This window comes from Prinia subflava, chromosome 4 (assembly GCF_021018805.1).
Source record: "Prinia subflava isolate CZ2003 ecotype Zambia chromosome 4, Cam_Psub_1.2, whole genome shotgun sequence".
NCBI classification, from domain to species: domain Eukaryota; kingdom Metazoa; phylum Chordata; class Aves; order Passeriformes; family Cisticolidae; genus Prinia; species Prinia subflava.
This window is the reverse complement of record NC_086250.1, coordinates 38,922,496-38,942,708: the sequence shown is the minus strand read 5'-3', so window position 1 is coordinate 38,942,708 and position 20,213 is coordinate 38,922,496. Positions and strand designations below refer to the sequence as shown.

Sequence of the window (20,213 nt, the reverse complement as noted above, 5' to 3'; positions counted from 1 at the left end):
GGAACTCATTCCCACAAGACATTGCAGATCACGAAGTTTAGCTACAGACCATGTGCAGAAAAGAACTTTTTGAACCCCCCCCCTTAATAATGTCAACTGCTGTTCCCTAATGATTGCATTTTGAAAATAGTTGTTCTTTATTTGTCTTCTCTTTGTCACCTATAATTCTGTACATATTTTTTCTGCTCTGTGCGCTCCCCTTTTTCAGGCTGAGCTGTCTAAGCAGCGTATTTCTTTTACTCTGTCTTTTTTGACAGAGGGGGCCTGTTGGCATGTATTACTACATCTGTGGCTACACTATGGATTCATACAATAGAATTGTATTTTTGGTTTGGCACTTTTAAGTGTTTCCAAACAATTTAACACTTTTTATCATTTGCTTTATGATAGCTGTCCAGCTAGAGTTTCTGTTGGAGTGCATGACTATGTGACTGATCTTTCCTAACAGATAGAGCTCCTTTGCTAGGAGTGTTATTTTTGCATTTGCTGGTGTTGAATTTCTGGTGATCTCTTGCACAATCCCTTTATAAGTAAGGGATGTAGTCATGCCTAGGACCTGGGATGAAATTAGGACTATTTTACATGTATCAATTACATGTGATACTATGCAAAAGTGCAGGGTGTTTTGGTTTGCCAAGATGATTTTAATCCAGGGGTAAGACAGCGGACAGGTGATGAATACAAAGAATTGCAGCAAAAAAAATTAAAAGCAAAGCTTCAGTGGTCTCAAAGAACTTTGGACAGACATCCTGAAAGACTAATAAGGAAGATTATTAATAAAGTATTATTCTGAGAAATTAGCCCTTCTGTTGAGTTTAATAAGCATCATCAAAGGAAACATCAAGTGCTTGTTTGGCAATTTTACGAACAGAGAACAGAGACTGCCAGCTGTTAGCGTGATGCAAGCTGCAATTAGCTTTCAGTGTTAAATGTGAGTGGGTAGCTAGTGGGAGAATAATTCGGGAGGTGGGGAAGTAAAAGCAAGCAATTATTGGTTAATGTCTTGGAGCAGAAATCAGGAGGGAAGCAGAGAAAGGGTGATGTGTTAGTCATACAAGTCAGCATTTATGTATGTTCAGTAGGATAAGCAAGAGGGAGTTACCTAAAGTGAGTTGTACGTGTTGTTGTTTGTCTGCTGGGGTTTGGGTTGGGTTGGATTGGTATGCACTGAGGATAACGGGAGCTTCACATCTGTGATTTCCACACTGAAGCCGGTACTCAGTGAGTGGAGAATGAATAGAGTCCACAATGTCATGGGTTACACTGCAGAAAGGAATGCCAGATTATTTCCTTCCAAGGCATTGAAATGCCAGGGCATCTCAGAGATCAGTCTTACCTAAAACATCATGAAGACCTTGCTTGACATGATACTCATAAAATAATTATAAACAAAAGCATGTATTTTTGTTAATTTACTAACCGGTATCTTAAAAGCAAGAAAAAAATTTGACGTTTTTATTTACCCTTCTAGTTCTAGATCCAATGATTAGTTCTGTGACAAGACAACATGACACTTTGAGTATGACAGAAGCCCTAATGTTGCAGCAGAGGCTGGGAATATTAATGGCCAAATCTAGGTGAGTGATTTTTAATTCTGCCAGTTCTCTAGCTGTTTCATTTCTTCCTCACAGCCTTGATTCACAGCTCTTCTTCAAAGCATCATTTCAGTTCTTGGTTTTCTGAAACATCAATATTAGAACATACTTGACAAAATAACAAGCTTATATGATTATTGATTACATATATTTTCTTTGTTGTTCCTGAGATACAGAGGCTGTGCTTCAAACATATCCATGTACTACAGCTTTCTTCTTGCAACTCCAGTGATTTTTTTTCTTTTCCAAAATGCTTTGCATTTTAAGTTCTGGGTGTTTTGGGTTTTTTTTGAAGTTTTTTTTAAAGAAGCAGGCATCTGTCTTCAACAGACTTGGTCAGTTATTTCATGCTGAATGCATAGAAAGTCTGATGTTAACAGCAAGCAACTATGTAGTGCTGCTATGAAACATTTGAGGAGGTCTGAGTCTGGGGTTTATTAAGTGCATGCATTTGTGCCTGAAGGCTGCTAGAGGAATATGCAAGTACATTGTATGGACCAGAATATTCACTGTTAATCTGCATTGAGGCTATTGTCACCTGTTGCTCTCCATAGCAGGGAATCCTCAGGGTAAATAGCACAGTGGCAGTAGGCTGACAAGAGCAATGTCTGGACATTATTGTAGTGAGGCACTGTGGGTGCCAGGGCAGGAAACCAGGAATGGGTGTTATTACCTGTATCTCCCTCTCTAAATAGAAGAGGAAGAAGAACACCCTCCACCCTACTAGTTCTACAGAGATTTCAAAACTTCACAATGAAAAAAAAATGTTCTGTGTAGCAGAGCTTCTCTCTGCAGCAGTAGAAGCAAACAAGCAACCCCCAGTTTCATTTTGATGATTTGGTGAGGTATTCTTATGACTGGATTAACTGGAGAAGTGTTGTTACCTCTGCAGGGGATCCTTGATGGCTGATTTATAGTCTCTAAAGTAGGAGTATCTCTTTTGAGTGACTTTTCTGATCAAAAAAAGTGGAAGAGTTAACTGTTGTTCATTGTATTCTTTGCACCTTATCCCTTAGCAGACTAAAGTGCATGGATACTGCTGCTTAGCAGACTAAAGTGCATGGATACTGCTGCTGCATGCTAATACAAATGCCTGTCTAGAAACCAAGTGACAATTTTCTTAAGATGACAATGGATTTTTTTCCCTCTAGTCAGGAAAATTTATCAGCCCATTCTGTCTTCTTTCTTCTTGATTTCTAATGTCGTATCTCTTATTGACTTAATAGCTCTCTTCCAGGATTTTGCCCTGTTTAATTTGTATAGTGGAAATTTTAGTTCTTATCCAATATAAAGATGATGTAAATGGGTTAAGTTTTCTTTTGTCAGATTTTCTTGTATTTAAGAAATATGAGACTTAACCCCTTTTTCATGGTGGTAGAGGGTGAAACAGCAAGTTGCGAGAATTCATTCTGTGAACATTTTATCACACTGTTTTGTGAAAGTTTTGCCACTCACAGAGGTATCTTTAAATGAAAATACAAAAAAAATCAAGATTTTTTTGTTGCTTCATTACTTTAGCCATGCTGTTCAGTGTTACTTGAGTATTCTGTTTTAAAACTAATGTTAACACAATTTAATCCAAATGGAATTTAATAGAAATTTTAAAAACCCCAAGTTTTAAAATATGTGTGTTGAATGTAGGTTTTTTTCCTTCTGTTGTCTTTGATGACATAGTTTGATATACACTGCTATATGGGAAGCATTCAAAACTGGAAGCACAGAGCCTCACTGCACGACTGCCAGCACAGGGCTGCCTGCAGGCCTGGAATGCTCCGCCCCGGAGCTGCCAACGCCAGGGCAGCCGATCAGGATTGCCATGTGGGCTCTTTATGTTGCCTGTGCCCAGTAACCTGCTACAGCCCAGGGCTTCTAGGGCATCCCCAGTGTGGTGCTCCTGGCCAGGGAGTGCTCATTTGTGTAAAAGCCTGGTTTAGGAGCTGAACATCTCACACAATAAATGGTTGGGTTTTGTTTTCCCCCAGGCTGCTACCATGGGAAATAACGTGACAAAAGAAACAAGTCTGTTTGGTAGTAACCTCAAGTTGAGTTATTGGTAGGACTTTAACAGCTCAGTGTTGCCACTCCTTACTGTCAAATCTCAATTAACTATCATATTTGTAGTATCTAAGAACATTTATTTTTTTATTACATGAGACTAGAAGATTCATCATGGAGAATTGTATTTCAGAGTAATTTGCATTGGGTTCTTTGTTGATGTTACTTCATTTGTATTTCAACTAAATGTTCATTTTGTTGGTTGTTTTTTTTTCCCTTTAGAGATCAGATGGTCTTCTAAAGAAGTCATGGGTAGCTGTTGTAGCTGTCCAGATAAAGAAACTGTCCCAGATAACCAACGAAACAAGTTTAAGGTATGCAGCTGGTGTGATGTGCTGTGAAGTATTTTTTTGTTTTCTTACCGACTAGGTCTGTGATTTAAAAAAAAGTAATGAAAATAGAGTGCAAATTTCTGAACAGTTGAAACACTGCAGGTGCCTATGGCTACAGGTTTCTCTTGTGCCTTTGAGAAACCCTCTTATCAGTGGTGATAGGAATTCCCTAGACAGGGTAGGCTTTTTAGGACCGTTTTGATCTTTAGGAAAGAGAAGAAGCACACCCTGTGATTTTCATCCATCTCCATTTCTGTTGGTAGAGCCCAAATAAGTGGTGTTGCTTATGGAAGTTAACAGAAGGTTAAGTTTGGAAAGGAGTCCTTAGCATAAGGGAATAAATAGTTTTTGAGAAAGTGTGGTTATGAACCTCAATGTAGAGTCATCACTAGAAAATTTTAGGATTGCTGATTTTCTTGCAGGTCACTACTGATTATACATTTTGAAAACTTCTGTCCTTTATGTAGAGAAATTTTATTTCTAAGTGCCCTTTTGTCTCATGTATCTCTGGAATTTCTAAGCTTGTGAACACTCATTCATGTGCTTGACATGCTAAGCTGAGGTCAGTGACTGTAAGTCAACATACCTTTGCATAGGTCACACAAGGCAGATTTGCTTCTGTGCTCCAAACTGTCTCTGTGAGCTGACAAAGGAATGTAATGCTTCCCTCGTGAAAAATGGATTCATGTGTCGCCTGAGGGCAACAATGAAATGAGCTTTAAAGCCATGGGAATTTCTGGAAATGTTTAATATTATCAGTTGAGAAAGATGCAGGATAAAATATTTTTCTGTTGTCTTGCTCTTTATGCATCACTTTGTGTAACTAGTTCTCCTTGTAGAATTTTTCTATTGTTTGTTTAGCAGTGGGGTTGGGGAGGTGGGGGAGGGGGACATGAAAGAATGTAATCTGCAAAATGAGAAGAATGGGCACAAGCCTCACAGGCAGATGAAACAGTTCTTAATTCTTCTGAATTGACTAGATTTCAAGTTGAAAATATATCTTTAAGGAGTAACACTAATTCTGTAGGGATTTTTTGGTAGCTTTTTTATTAAGAAAGAATCCCACTAAAAGCAACATTGTGAGGTAAAATAGAGGGGAAATACATATTGTCCAAATTCTGTAAAGTCTGCAGATGACCTCAAAACTGGCTTAAAAGCAGAAAGAACAAGAGTTTAGTTTTATATGCATCTTTTCACACTAGAAAACTATAAGGTGTTTGAATTATTTGACTTTTAAAAGGCAGCAAAATATCTAAAACTGTTGGGTAATTCAGCACAGTGCAAGGCTATACATGTATGTGAAGGAAGCTTTATCTTGGAGCCACTTATCCTTTCTCATTCCTTTTCCCAACTGTAAGTGGGGTTATATGACAAAGCAAATATTTTTTTTTTTAGAAATGGGGCTCTGAAAGATTTCATTATCTGAGGTATGCCTTATCCATGTGGGAATACTAGAATATGTACATAAAGCCAGTTAAAAAAAATATTTACCTTACAAATCTCATTTACTTTAAGATTCTCATCAGATTTTACAGTAATGTTAGGCAGCCTCATTTGTATTGCTTTAAAATAAGTATTATTTTAATTTTTTAAATTCTGGGTTAGGGTAGCACAGAAACTAGTTAGTTGAATTCTTTTTTTGTTTTTTTTGTAAACATTCACTTCAAGGATTGCAATTAATACAGGTGGAGTCTACCAGTCAGGCATTAAGATTATTAAAAGTGATGTTGTTTCTCAAAAGGGTAATTACCTAATGCTTTTTAATTTCTTTTTTATAGGTTATTAATGTGGATGATGATGGTAATGAACTGGGTTCTGGCATAATGGAACTTACAGATACAGAACTAATTTTGTACACCCGTAAAAGGGACTCTGTAAAATGGCACTACCTCTGTCTCCGTCGCTATGGCTATGACTCAAATCTTTTCTCTTTTGAAAGTGGTCGAAGGTGTCAAACTGGACAAGGTATGTGGAAATGCTGTGTATAAAGCTTTTTGGAAACTTATTTGATGTTGGAAGATATTTGCCAGTCCTTTGGCAAGAGTTATAAAGGCTATAGTTCTATATGTTAATGTGGTTTCTGGAAGAAATTACCCTATGGGGAATGGTCTTGTGGTAGAATGAGGATTTGAGTTGCACATAGCTTTTGGCATTTGTAGGTCTGGAAGACTTCAAGCTTCTATGTGAGTATTCTTTTGGTCAACTTAGGAGGTGGTTTTGACAGGGAAATTCTCCTGCCTCAGAGGTTGACTTGACTTCCAGGGGGAGGCAGTACAATCTGAAACTGGAGGAATCCCCTCAAAATTCGAAGAATTCTCTATTTTTAAGATTTTAAAACCTGGAGCACTGATATGAAAAGGATGTTCCCACCTTATTATTGTCTTCAGTAAAACACTTGTGTTTCATCCTCTTCCTAAAGCAAATACCACTTTCATTAATATCAATGACATAATTCTCAAATTTTGACTTGAGGTGTGTATACTCCAGCTATGCTCAGTTATTTCTTGAGTGGCTTTCATTGGAAAAAGATGGTTACCTGTCCAGTACCCAGACCATGCCTGCCTTGGCCAAGGCTGGATCCCCTGAGAACATTCAGGTGTTTCTTCCCTGCAGCAGTCCCTGAGGGAACAGCTGTTCCTATTGAGCTCTCAGCCTCGTTTTGCATCTTCCTACTGTGAAATGGCTGTGTGTAGTTGGAATTCCTATGCGTTCGTTTGTTGTGAAAATAAATTCCAATGTTCTTCTGGATTTTTGGCATTTACCAGTGTTCTTACCAGTAATTTTAGGTTTTGTTTTTTAATTTCACTTCTAAAAAGTCAGAAAGATGGAATAACTGGATTATAAATAAACCTAGTCAATATTCATTGTCCAAGCAGAGGTAACGGAAGACAAGTTTTTTTTAACGGGAGTTTAAAAGGCACTCTCAGTTCATCTCCTAATGGGAAATGGAGATATTTTCAAACACCGAAGTATACTCCATACTAAACTATATTTTCATAATTCTTAAAGTAATAAAATTTGTTTTGAAGATAACCACTTGAAAGGGTTTTGAAGATTTAATTTACTGCTTCTTCTGAACATTGAAAACAGATACTAATAATACTTAAAATACTGATTTGAAGGTTGTTCTGTACAGTCTATTAGCAAGTCTGCAAAATCTTACACAAAGTCTAATTGACATCTCCGCTTTCCTTCTAATTTTTTTTTTTTTTGAAAGCAAGATTAAGCAGACTGTGTAGGCCTGCCTTTTCTCCCTCTTTTGCTTCTTGTCCTCCTTATGTAATACTGAAATACTGTGAATATTGAGAAAAAAGAAATCTGGCAGAAAATGTTCTAATGTTCTCTGCTGCCCTTTTGCAATGGAACATTGTTCCTGAGACCTACAGTGGGTTTTGTGGGCACTGTTGCAAAACTTCATCTTCACTTCATGGGATGACCAAGAAGTTTTTCATGTGAGAATTCCCTGAATACTGCCCAGCAACTTCTTGTATTAGTCAGTATTTTTGTTTCAGTTTTTCCTTTAGTATTAAGTTATTTCTATTGATAAGTTGCGAGAAGCAATGATGGTGAAACATTGAGTTTGTGCTAGGTGTTAAAAACCTTGCAGACATGTCTTGGGAGCACATCTAACAGATTATTCAGGATATAAAACCTGGAGAAGTTGGTATGTCACCATGTTGTGTGACAGATCACATTATATTTAATATGAAAGAATTTAAAGGCAGCTGATTTTCTCAGAAACATACTGGGAGCTTTTTAAAGTTTGAGAACCTAGATTTTTTTTTTTAATTCTGGGTTTTGTCCATTAAGATTTAAATATCCATTGTGAATATTCAGAAATATACAAAATATTAAACATGGACTATTGTAAATGGCTGGATTAGGGGTCAGGGACATATAGTAGTAGAAGCTCTACAGCTGCAGTGTTGTAAACATGAAGCTTACTCAGTGCAGCAGCTGCATATCAATAGCTAAGCATCGTTCCTTGTAGCCCATTTGGTGTATTCCCAGCTGAGGTTGTGTGAACTTCTCCCCTCTGAAGCATTTCTGGTGGTTCTGATATGTCACAGCTCTGCATCCCTAAATAAATATATGACGATAGTAATTGCCAGCGTGTTCACATAACTGCACTTACAGAAGTGGCTATATAGGTAGGTAGTTCTCAGTAAAGAGTGTTTTAAGATTGTAATACTCACTTTAAAAAATGAGCACCTGCACCCACGTTTAACAAGCGTGTCAACTTTAACTTCATGCTTTCAATGGAAGAATAATCCAAAGCTGCGACTTTGCTGGTGAGGGTAAGTTGGGACACTCCCTGCTGTTCAAAGGCAAAGTGGCACAATACACGCACAAAATTCATGGTATTGCTGCTAACTTTGTGTTCTGTGTCTATCCTTTAGCCTGAAGCAATTAGTTTGTTACTGTCTGTTCCACACAGTTTGTCTTACTAGCTTTTCATTTTAGTCTTCTTAAAGAAACTAAACTTTTACCCAGTGTTTAAATCCTTTTCTGTTGTGCAGGTATCTTATTTTTATGGTAGTTTAATAGAAATCTATTTAGGAAATAGGACTTTGTGGCACCACCGTAGTTAAATACATATTTATTTAATATGGTATCCTTTTTATAGCTTAAAAAAAATCTTGGTTTTTTCCCTCTCATTTAGCACTCAAAGCTTTGTTTTGCTCCTAACTGAATCAGTTTTCTGTTCTAATTTAACTTATGGTGCATGGGAACCTTATTCTTCTATTAAATAACCACTTTAAAGGTTGTCACAGTAATTTTGTGTTTTGGTGCAATAAAAATTTCATAACACTTTTGCTTCTTCAACAGGTACTCATTAGGTGGATTCCAGTTCTATTTCTTGGAACTTATATATATTGTAAAGCGCGTTCCTTGATTTTTTTTTTTCGTGTATTTGTAGGAATCTTTGCCTTTAAGTGTGCCCGGGCAGAAGAGCTATTTAACATGTTACAAGAGATAATGCAGAATAATAGCATAAATGTGGTAGAAGAACCAGTAGTAGAAAGGAATAATCATCAAACTGAGTTGGAAGTACCAAGGACCCCTCGAACACCTACCAGTAAGTGTGGTTCTACTGTCAGATGGCATACCTAAATGTAAAAGTTTTGGGAACTTAGTTGTTGCATAAGAACACTAGGAATACACTTATTGAATTGCTTTATGAGATATCAACATGCTTTACCTGTAGCATTTCAGAGAAATGTTAATGTTGGGCAGTGTTTCAAACTTTTTATTAGGGAAAAAATACTATTTAAATTACATGAGCAGTTGGTTTGGAATCTTTCTTTTGCTCTGAGTAGATGAATGGGTGAATGAAATATTTACCTAAAATTTTCTGATATTTTTGAAATCTCAGGCAGATGGTTTGATACTGGAAACCAAGAGTTCCAGTTTATGGATTATTTCAGAGAAATGGAAGCTTAGGTAAAGGAGTCTCTGTTTGTCATGGAGAAATGGTAAGAGGGGAAAGAGAAGTTGGAGGAACTTTAGTGGATGTGTAATACACTTAGGTTTCAGTGATCGCTTCAGAAGTGTGTTCTGGTAAATTCTGGGATGCTGTTCAGTTTTCCATTTCCTTCCTCCAAGCAAAATTGAGCTTTGTGAATATTTAATATTGTTTTACATATTTTACTTTCTCTTTTGAAAATGGAACTTTGGATATAAAGTATCTTACTCATATACAGTGAAATGTTCTATTTTAATATGGCTGTGGTTGTTTCCTGATTGACTCAGCTCCAGGGTTCAATGCACAGAGTTTACCCAACGGCTACCCCAGATACCCGTCCTTTGGAGACGCTTCCTCGCACCCTTCCAGCAGACACCCTTCTGTGGGCAGCGCGCGCCTCCCCTCTGTCGGTGAAGAGTCCACACATCCTTTACTTGTAGCAGAGGAGCAAGTGGGTGTTTTTGTCCCTTCCTACAACTTAGGTTCTGCATTACTTCAGATTTTTCCAATGATTGTCCTGTAGGCTTTCGCTTGTGTTTTTCAGTATAAGGTGTAATGTATTCCTACAGTATTTTAACTACCTCAGAAGTGTTTGCCTTGCCTCTTTAAAATGATACTTTGTAGAATGGCTTGCTAGGAATTCATATTTTATATAAACATGAAGTTACAGAAAGTATGTGTTTGCATTATACTATTAAAATAAAAATTAGTAATTATTTTTAAATGTGAGTAATTGTATATTATAATGAGAGATCCTGGTCAAAAAGCTTCTTTATATATAAGTCTTCTATTTGCCAAATAGGAGTCATGGAATAATTTCGGTTAGAAGGGACCTCCAGTCCTCTAGATCAAAGTTCTAAGTTAGAGACAGCTGCACAGAGCCTTGTCCTGGTCATGTTTTGAATACTACAGGCAAGGGGATTCCACAGAATCTGAGCCATGTGTTCCAGTGTTTCACCACTTTTGTTGTGAAATCATTTCTCTCTTATTATCAGATTTTTGCCTGTTACATCTGGTGTTTGCTGTCCCTTGGCCTTTTGCTGAACATGCCCAAGAAGGGTCTGGCTCTGTCTTTGCTTTACTCCTTAGGTAGTTGAAAGCAGCTATTAGGTGGTTCCCTGCCCAAATGGGACTAAGATGGTGCCCTCAGCTTCTCCTTGTATGTCATGTGCTCCTCTCTAGTCATGGCCCTCCACTGGACTTGGCTCAGTACGGTGCTGTCTGTCCTGTACTCTGGAGCTCAGGTTCAGTCTCATGAGAGCTGAATTGATGGTAATAGCTTTCCTTAACTTACTGGCTGTGCTATTGCACACAAACCAGTGCATGTTTGGTTTTGATTGCTGCAAGAGCAGACTGCCGACACACATTCAACTTACCATCCACCTGAAGTTTTGCTGCAATGCTGTTTTCAATTACTTGGTATCTAGCCTGTACTGTTGGTGTTGTTTCATACCAAGCTCTGGATTTTTTATTTGCTGTTGCTGAACTTCATAAGGTTTCTATGAGGTCGGTTCTCCAGGCTGCTGAGATCCCTCTCAGTGGAAACCCTACCAGTCTGGATAGACTGAAAACTGTCAAGGTATATTCTCTCTCATCATTCAGGGTGCTGATGAAAATGATAGTCAAGTTTAAAAATGTCATGTGGTTTAGGAAGACTTCCAAGTGTGGCAAGAAACAGTGTTGGAAACCAGAGAAGGTAGCCAGAGCACAGTGCTGTGAACTATCTTGAAAGGATTTGTTAGGAACCCTCACAGAAGAGCTCAGGTCTTATCGTTGGAGTTGCTGAATAGTAAGTGAGTTTAAAAAATCAGTGGAGGAGTCAAGTGAGCTGGTACATGGCACTTTGGCTTGCAGAGCTTGACAGAGAGTTTAGCAAGCTATGGCTGTTGCTGTAAAATTCTGCTTTTGCTGTTTGTGTATCCAGACATAGAATTAAAATTTAGAAAAGAATTCCAGTCTTTCCCATTTAGCCTTGTATTGATCCACTGTGGAATTTGGAGAGATATAACCAAGGAGTGTATTTCTGCCTTTCTTAGTGACATACGGTGCCAATTCCTGCTTCTTTTTAATTCTGAGTGCCACACTTCATATAGAATTGTATATTTTTCTATTTGAGTTCCTGTACTTAGCAGGCTGTTGGCTCTTGAAGAAAGAATGGATAGTTGTTCCTGTAGACCCAACCTCTCTTTTTGTTCCTGGAGTAATACACAAGGCAAGAGACAGAGGGTTTTCTTAGGTCTCTCTGTGGTTTTCTTTTTGGTTAGGTTTTTTTTTTTCCTTTGTATGGACAGTAGATTTCCTTGCAGTGTGGAAGTTATGAACATAAACTTAGCCAAAGTAATTGTTAGTCACTGGTAAGGGATAACAAAGCAGAGTTCTCAGTGATCTGCCCAGATAAAGTAATGAGCTAAGTTGGAGCAGCCCACAGATTAGAGCCAAGCTCTAGAACTAGAGCACAACTGAGGTAAAACATCAAATAAAAATAATTATCAGTGTAAGATATAAATTCTGGCTTTTTGTTAGAGAAACATCAACATAAGTAATAACAACATTTCAGGGAAAAAACCTAAAACTGACTACAGTTCAGCAAAATGCAAGAGAGGTGACTTTTGCTTTTAAACACCTGCCATCACAAGCTTTTCTTTTCAGGTATTTTGATTAGAAAAGTGGGGAGTTAAAAAGCTAATAAATTTGGAGGGTGGGGGAAAGGCACAATAGTGCTTGAATTTCTTCTTTTTTCTTTCCCTTTTAGGTGCACACTTACGTAAACACTACTGGAGTACAAGAGGAAAGAAAAAATCGATCAAGTGTGCATGTGCCACTGGAATCAAAGCTTTCAAACACTGAAACAGCTAAAGTGAAAGAAGATCAGATGTGTACTGATGACAGAGATGCTCAGGTTCTCCTGGAGCCTGAAGGAGTGAAGTTTGTTTTAGGACCAACACCTGTTCAAAGGCAGTTAATGGAAAGAGAGAAACTGGAACAACTTGGGAGAGATCAAGTTAGTGGCAGCAGCACAAACAACACTGAATGGGACACTGGGTATGACAGTGATGAACGTAGAGAGACACCATCTGGTAATAAATTGGTGTATGAAAATATAAATAGGTTATCAATCCCTAGTGCCTCAGGGGTCAGGAGAGGTCGCTTGACATCAACCAGTACCTCAGACACCCAGAACATCAACAACTCTGCTCAGAGAAGAACTGCGCTGCTGAACTACGAGAACTTGCCATCCTTGCCACCTGTTTGGGAAGCCCGCAAGCTGAGCAGAGATGAAGATGACAGTTTAGGACCAAAGACCCCGTCTCTGAATGGCTACCACAATAACCTAGATCTAATGCATAACTACGTTAATACAGAGAATGTAACAGTACCAGCAAGTGCTCATAAAGTAGAATTTACACGACGTCGGGACTGTACCCCAACAGTCTTTAACTTTGACATTAGGCGTCCAAGTTTAGAACACAGGCAGCTCAACTATATACAGGTTGACTTGGAAGGTGGCAGTGACTCTGACAACCCTCAGACTCCAAAAACCCCCACCACTCCACTTCCGCAGACTCCAACCAGGCGCACAGAGCTGTATGCTGTGATAGACATTGAAAGAACTGCTGCTATGTCAAGCTTGCAAAAAGCACTGCCCCGAGATGATGGTACTTCTAGGAAAACTAGACATAACAGTACTGACCTGCCTATGTGAGCCTGGGGAGCATTGAATCATTTGCACCTTTTGTGAAGTTTATAAAACTGAAGATGCGAATACTTTGCATTTCTTAACACTAACGCCTTTTATAGACTAATAGAACCTTTTCTGCATACTTCGTGTACTTGTCTTACTAAAGGGAATTAATGTAGAGCAAGTATTCATTTTAGGTAACACTATTTCATCCTACAGTAGAAGTAATTACTGCATAGCAGCATCACCACCTTTCACAGTGCCTCTTTAATTGATTAGAGTCTGAGTGACATGCCAGTTTTGAATTTATAAATATTCTGGTCTGGTGCCTATACTCATTAACGGCGTTTATAACACTTTTTAAAGCCTCTTGATATGTGCATTATTAGCAGGTAAACCTAATATTTCAATATGCTTATCTGACGTTCATTCCATTGAAGTGGTTCCTCCAGAATGAAATGTATGTAATGCGTTAATTCACTCAGTTTGACATACACAAGATATATTGATTCATCTCACAGAATATAAACATCACACCTTTTTTGTCTGTAGGCAAGAAGGCCTCTGATTCCTGATGGTTTTCTTAACTAGTGTGATATTTGAGAGGTCACATTGATGGTTGTTGATCAGAACTATAAACACATCAAAAACTAGCCTTAAGCTCCTTCTGCTGGAATAGAATTCCAAGTGACATATCAAATTCCCTCTGGAATCTGACAAAATTTTAATCTCATCAGAGTTTTGGGGTGTTTTGTGAGGGAATTCACAGGTGGGCTGTAAGAATTAAGGCTCTCTTGTCATTTCTTAGTTCAGTGTGCCTTCTTTCCTTTGCATTTGTGTGTTTCCTTTTTATTTGTTCCATAATGTCTTGTTTTAAAAGTCAAAATTTTGTACATAGCGTTAATTGTTCAGGGTCATCTATGTATTTGTCTTACTCTCTGCATTTGACAAAGCAAGACTCTTGAAGGTCAAGTGGTTGTCTTCGTCCAGTGTTCTACTTTTTTATGCCTGACAGAAATATCCCAGCTCTCCAGCAGTATGCATTATTGCACAACTGGAAAGGTTTATTATGCAGTTATTGTCTTCCTCTAAAGCATCAAACACAGGTTACACGGGAGGCAGGGTACTGGACTTGATAGTTCTTTATAGAAAGTTGTACGTTCTAGCAATGTGCATCCATAGGTGATAGTGTACTTTAATTTAAAAAGATGCGTAGTAAATTATCTGAAGGTAGTATTATCTATGAACATACTTGTTTTCCTTTTGCAGTTGATGAATTTGGTTACAATGATAGCTGCTCAGTGTTACAGGTACATCCAGGTAGAATGTTGTTTGTTGGATATGCCAGAGACGCCCTTAGACTTTTTTTTCTATTTTGTTTACTAATACTCTGAATAATCGTAGAATTCTGGCAGTATTGCAGGTGCACCTTGGTACTAGCAGCAGGAGAAATTGCTCTTGAGCCTGTGATTGCAAAGGAACTGATACTTGTGTGAACTGGTATGATATAAAATAACCCTTGAACTGTGAGGAAAATCATGCAAGAAAAGCCATTTGGAGATCTGAAAAAGCATTAAGGGTCTCCATGCAATATTTGAATTGAAGTTTTATGAAAACCAAACTACAATTATTTTCTGTCTTTTTAATTGGTGTGTATTTCTGTTCCTACAACTTTTTTCTTTGGTCTTCTCGTATTTAGTAGTGGCAGTAGTAGCAGCACCTGAAATATATGTCTCTTGCCGTACCATTAGTTGGTATCAGGCCACCCTTTCACTCTGGCTTTCATTATTCCTTACAGACTGTACGGTACTGAAATACCAGATGGACAAAGAATACAATTTGCTGAAGTAAAAGATAGGAGTCATTGAGACCATTGTGAGGAACTCAAAAGAGATTTTTTTAAAAAAACCTTATTAATTATTTAATCATCAGCCTCTGCATACTCTTGTGACAGACTCGCTGACTTGTGAGGAGACCTTGGTACTCAAGAAGGTAAAGACTACCTAGAGCTAGGCATTTTACAGGTTGTACCCAGGTGGGTACACTCCTCTCCCAGTCAGCCAGCGACAGGACAAGAGGACATAGGCTTAAGCTGTGCCAGGTAGATGTTAGCAAGAAATTTTTCACAGAAGGGCTGATTAAGCATTGGAATGAGCTGCCCAGAGGGGTGGTGGAGTCACTGTCCCTGGAGGTGTTCAAGGAAAGACTGGATATGGCAGCTGGTGCCGTGGTCTGGTTGGCAGGGTGGTGTTTGGTCATAGGTTGGCTTCAGCGATCTCAGAGGTCTTTTCCAAGCCTACTGATTCTGTAACTGCTCCCTCACATCTTTGCCATTGCCTCACCTTATGGACCTCCTGGTCTGTACTGAAGAGAAATCACAGTGCATTGCAAAATGGGTTAATAATATTTGTGTGACTCTTGTTCTTAGCATATAGCTCAGTTAAATTTGTGAGCTGAACTAATGCTTCAACATTTGTTTTGAGGCAAACCTGTTTGATCTGTCTAGCTGCTTAGAAATACATGGTCCTCATCTGTATAGTTTAAAGTAATTGACTGGACCCTTAAAACACACCAGTGAGGCACGAAGTAATAATATTCTTTACTAAATAGGAAAGCAGAGGCTTTGGGTAGATCTTAAGTGACCTGCTGAAATTTCAGCAACCAGCCATATCCCTCCGGAGTTCCAGTGCACTGTCCTATGCATTTATCCTGAATAGTCTCAGATGAAATGAATGGTCTGAGCAAATTTTTTACAATGTTGCAAGTTTCACAGTGTTTTCTTAGCTCTGGTCCCCGGAATTGAGAATATACTGAAATTTCAGCTGTCTGTAGCCTTAATTATATTAACAAGTCTGATGACATATTTTCCAGGACTACTTTTTTAACCTGTTACATTTTACAGGTGGGATAACGCTTTCTCGTTTTGTGTATGCTGCGAACATTCTGGGTGGTCCCTGTCACCCACACTACTCATCTTTAGCATTCCTTATTTTCTGCCCCTTGAAGTAGATGCAGTTGCAATGCACTTTACCCTTTGAGACTTGGTAAATATTTTTTTCAATTCAGTCTCTTTTAAAGGCTGTGATGTTAGATTTAGTGTCTGTAATCTAGGATTCAGTTTTCAGATGAAATCTCTCCATGGTATCTAGATCATATTTATTTTGGGCCCACAGGTGTATAGACTGAGAAACTAGAAATATGTAACCATTTTCTTTAGTACATGTGGCATGTTAAGTTTACATAAACTAGGCCCTGTAAAAATGGTAGCATCTCCATCAGTTCTACTTTTCATCCCTAACGAGTAGTCGGTTGCTGCCCTTCAAACACATTTGACAAGAGGAAACCTTTAACTGTAGGTATTCCTTTAGTGCAATGATTTGAGAAAGACATACATTACTGTATCTTTTAAACAAGGCAACTGAGTTGTTAAACAACACAAATAAGTGACCAAAAGTATATAATAAAGATTGTGCTAGAAATACAGGGAGTGAGAATTTATTCCATTTTTATATCAGGATTTTTCCTCAAAATTATGTCAGAAGGAGGACCAATTGTTTTAATTTTTGTGGTGTTTTTTGCTGACTTCCTAAAGCAATACTGAAAAAGACCATTCTGAAAACCTTGACACTCCTTAGAACATCTTTTGTTTCCCCCAATAAGTATGTTTTGCATTTGATAGGGGTTGAATCTGATGATGTGCATGGAAGCACTACTCCTATTAAAGTCTTCAGAGCTTTTATAGAAAATATAAGTGTTGAAGTAGAAATTTCATATAATGAATTGATAAAATGTCCTTCCCCCTCCCTGATGTTTGGATATTTGTGTGTATTTGCACCTCTGACTAGGGCTTGGGTGTAAAAAGGGTCACAGAAATGTGTAAACTGTGTGAAGTCCAAACCAGTGTCAAAACAGGGCTGCTTTTTATAGGTGACAGACCAGCAGTTGATTGATTTTGCTGGTTGTATAACAGTGTGTATTGGCTCAAGATCTGGCTGTTCTTGTTTTTATTTGATATTTAACCACTTCTCAATGAGAGAGATTCAGGAGAGAACAGATTGTTCTTATTCATTATCGGTGAAGTAAAAATGGAAATTCTGATTAATGTCAGTTACTATTTTGAGCATATAAGGATGTATCTGATTTGGACATCTGTTTCTAAACAGTATTCCTCACTTCATGTAAGGTGAGATCAATGGTGAAATTCCATTTCTGCACTGTACTAATTTATTTAATGGCTGCAAATAAGATGAAATTAATGGAATAGGAACTAGTAGTGGACTTAAATCTGAAATTTTCCTATTTCCCCTACAGGAGCCTGGTCCTTCATTGTGATAGATAGAGTTAGGCATTTTTGAAATTTAATGATAGGATCTTTCCCATCTCTTCCTTGAGGTAGCAATTCAGGCATTTATATTTGACAGTATTTACTTAATATAAACCTAAGTTCATTTATTATATCTTTTATTTTTAATTCATATACACTCCAAGGAAAAAAATCCAGAAGAAATTCCACCACAAAAAACTGCGTTAAGATGGAGTCAGGCTTGCTGATATCTCTCATACAGAAGATTATTAAAAAGGAAGTCATTTTGAGGTGCTATCATGATCTTTAGGAATTACTTCCTCTTTTGGACAAGATAAGTGAATCAGAAGAAAATAAGAGCAACTTAGCATCTGCAACTCTGACCATGTATGCATTATTTCTTGTGCTGTGCTGTAAGGTATGTGATTAAGTCTGTCAGATGTCTTATGAGAATATTTTCCTAACACGGTGTTTACTCCAGATTAACGCAGTATTTTGTTTGGAAGTATGTAGGTGTACAGGTAGAAATAGAACATGAGAAATAAGATTGATGAAACAAGTGTTGGACATTTCTATATTTTTATACATTATGAAGGGCATTTTTGAAATTTTTCTTGCAGTTTTAGTAATTATTTAGTGTGGTAATATACATATATTGTGACAATGTTTTCCACTATATCCATGACTTTGGTGTAATTCTATTTTATGTAGCAAATATGTGTATATAGAAAGGAGATTATGTAAAAGCTATGATTAAAAAATAGACTCAAGCCCTTCAGAACAGGGACCGTCTTCCTCTGTGTCTACAAAGTACTAAATGCCTTGGGGTCCCAGCCAGAGCTCCCGTCTGAGACCTGTAGTGACTGAATTGCCAAGTGAGGAGTGTGGAGGAAGCAGCTCCTCTGCTTTCCATGAGAAGCCTTAGTATAAAAGGTGCCATGAAGCTCACGCTGCCAACCCCTGGTGCTGGGGCTGTGTGTGTACACAGCCCTGTGCCTGCCAAGCAACCCACAGAGCCCAGAGTCCCTGTGTCCTTTGCTCCGGTCCTTCCCCTTGGCAGTAGGAAAAGGAGTCTGACAAGGAGCTTTGATGTGATCAGGAGATCTTCCATGTTAGCAGGGTGACCCTTTCCAGAGCTTGTTCAGTCTGCATGCAGTGTCCCTTGAAGCTGATCAAATGGTTCCTGTTGACTTCAAGGGCCACTGCATGGGCTTCTGCAAGATTGAGTTCTGCTGATGTAACAGCCCTGCCACACCTGAGGACCTGGTTGGTCAAGTTCTTCAGGAATGGTCTAAAAAGATGTAAAAATATAAATATATTTAATTACATGTACTGAAAACCAAATCCTATTTGTTGTGGTCAGAGTTCAGATAATTATGGGAATTTTGATTTCTTAGTCATACTTGCATATATATTGCTTTAACTGTTGTGTATGAAAGAGGAAGTGATTCTAAAATGTGTGAAAGATCAGGATTACACCTGTTTCTTAATGGTTATGTTATTTAGGAATGGATGTCAGCGAATTTAACTCCATAATAATGCAGTTTTTTTGCATTGGAATATGTGTGTATATCATACACCCACATTTTATATATAATATATTATATATTTGGTACTAACTTTGTATTTTGAAATTTTGCCAAATCACGAACACAGATGTTCTCACTTGTAAGACTTTGGTACTTAATAACTGAATGTATAAGAAATGCTCCGATATGAGAGGAAAGAGTGTTGTATGGTGCCCCACAGTCCCGATGGCTCGACCAGCAGGCACGTTGCCTTTTCCCCGTCTCGCTCCATTGCAGCATCCCCTTTGGTCTCCTGGAAAGCGTCTGTGTCCCCGCCGAAGCGCAGGCCGGCCGCGCGCCGCACCAGCGCCAGGGCTGACTGGCACGAGGGATACAGGGGTGTGCCACAAATGCATTTAGTAAATGCAGAAATAGACATTTCTACAAAGGCCAAAATCTTTTGTTGTATGTTCCTTTCTTGTCATTACATTGTATCATATTGTAAGATTATTGTATGTCCTAATTTGCATTATAAAATGTTTTTTCCTACTTAAAGGCATAAATATAGGAACTTTGTATAAAGGTAGCTTTCTAGATTTTTATTTCTTTTATATAAAAAAGTCTAAACAGTGGGAGTACCATTGCCAAATTGTTTATAAAATTTCAAGTAATTTTCCCTGTTGAATTAATTTGTTTTTACAAACATTCCGTATTTCTTATACTATGCAGAAAGAGTGTATTTTTATGCCATTCCACATTAATCTTAAAAAAAATAATTTCACTTCTTTTAAGCTGTCATTACTGAGAAAGCTCATCAAATGTGCATTTTTAAAAAAAGGTGTTATGTACATTTTCCCCCTTACCAGTGCCAACTTCATTTGGAAAAAAAAAAATTGTAGCATGGCAATAAACTATTGATTTTACATTAAAAATTGTCTGTGAGTTACTTCAGTAGTTAGCAGTGTGTCATTCTTTCGTGCTTTGTTTGTATATTCTTTTTTGCTTTTCTTTAAATTGTTGCTTCATGTACCTCTCTCTGTCCTTCTCCCTGCCTCCATATTCCATTCAGTACTCAGTAGTAAAAAAAAGCCCAAAACCCATCATAGTGATCTGAAATCTGTAAATTCATCTCCAAGATTTTAATTTCTGCTGATTTTCTGTCACATCTTTGTCATGCACGTAGATTGAGATTTTTTTAAGAGATTTTTAAAATAAGGCATTTTCCTCTTCACATACCCTTGGCACAACAGAGGTGAGGGCACTGCACAGCTGAG

The 20,213-nt window shown here is 38.0% G+C and overlaps 1 protein-coding gene across 5 annotated transcripts in view; it reads left to right on the top strand.

Annotated features, from left to right (window-relative positions):
* The window catches only part of FRS2 (fibroblast growth factor receptor substrate 2), a 50,133-nt gene extending 30,262 nt beyond the window's left edge, over window positions 1-19,871 (top strand). For all 5 annotated transcript variants that reach the window (XM_063396485.1, XM_063396487.1, XM_063396484.1 and 2 more), the window contains 6 exons: window positions 1,472-1,577; window positions 3,873-3,964; window positions 5,761-5,947; window positions 8,904-9,062; window positions 9,737-9,900; window positions 12,202-19,871. In XM_063396485.1, the coding sequence (XP_063252555.1) occupies window positions 3,899-3,964; window positions 5,761-5,947; window positions 8,904-9,062; window positions 9,737-9,900; window positions 12,202-13,152 (1,527 nt within the window). In that variant the 5' untranslated portion in view covers window positions 1,472-1,577; window positions 3,873-3,898 and the 3' untranslated portion in view covers window positions 13,153-19,871. The remainder of the gene's footprint in view (window positions 1-1,471; window positions 1,578-3,872; window positions 3,965-5,760; window positions 5,948-8,903; window positions 9,063-9,736; window positions 9,901-12,201) is intronic.
* The last annotated feature ends 342 nt before the right edge of the window (window positions 19,872-20,213 follow it).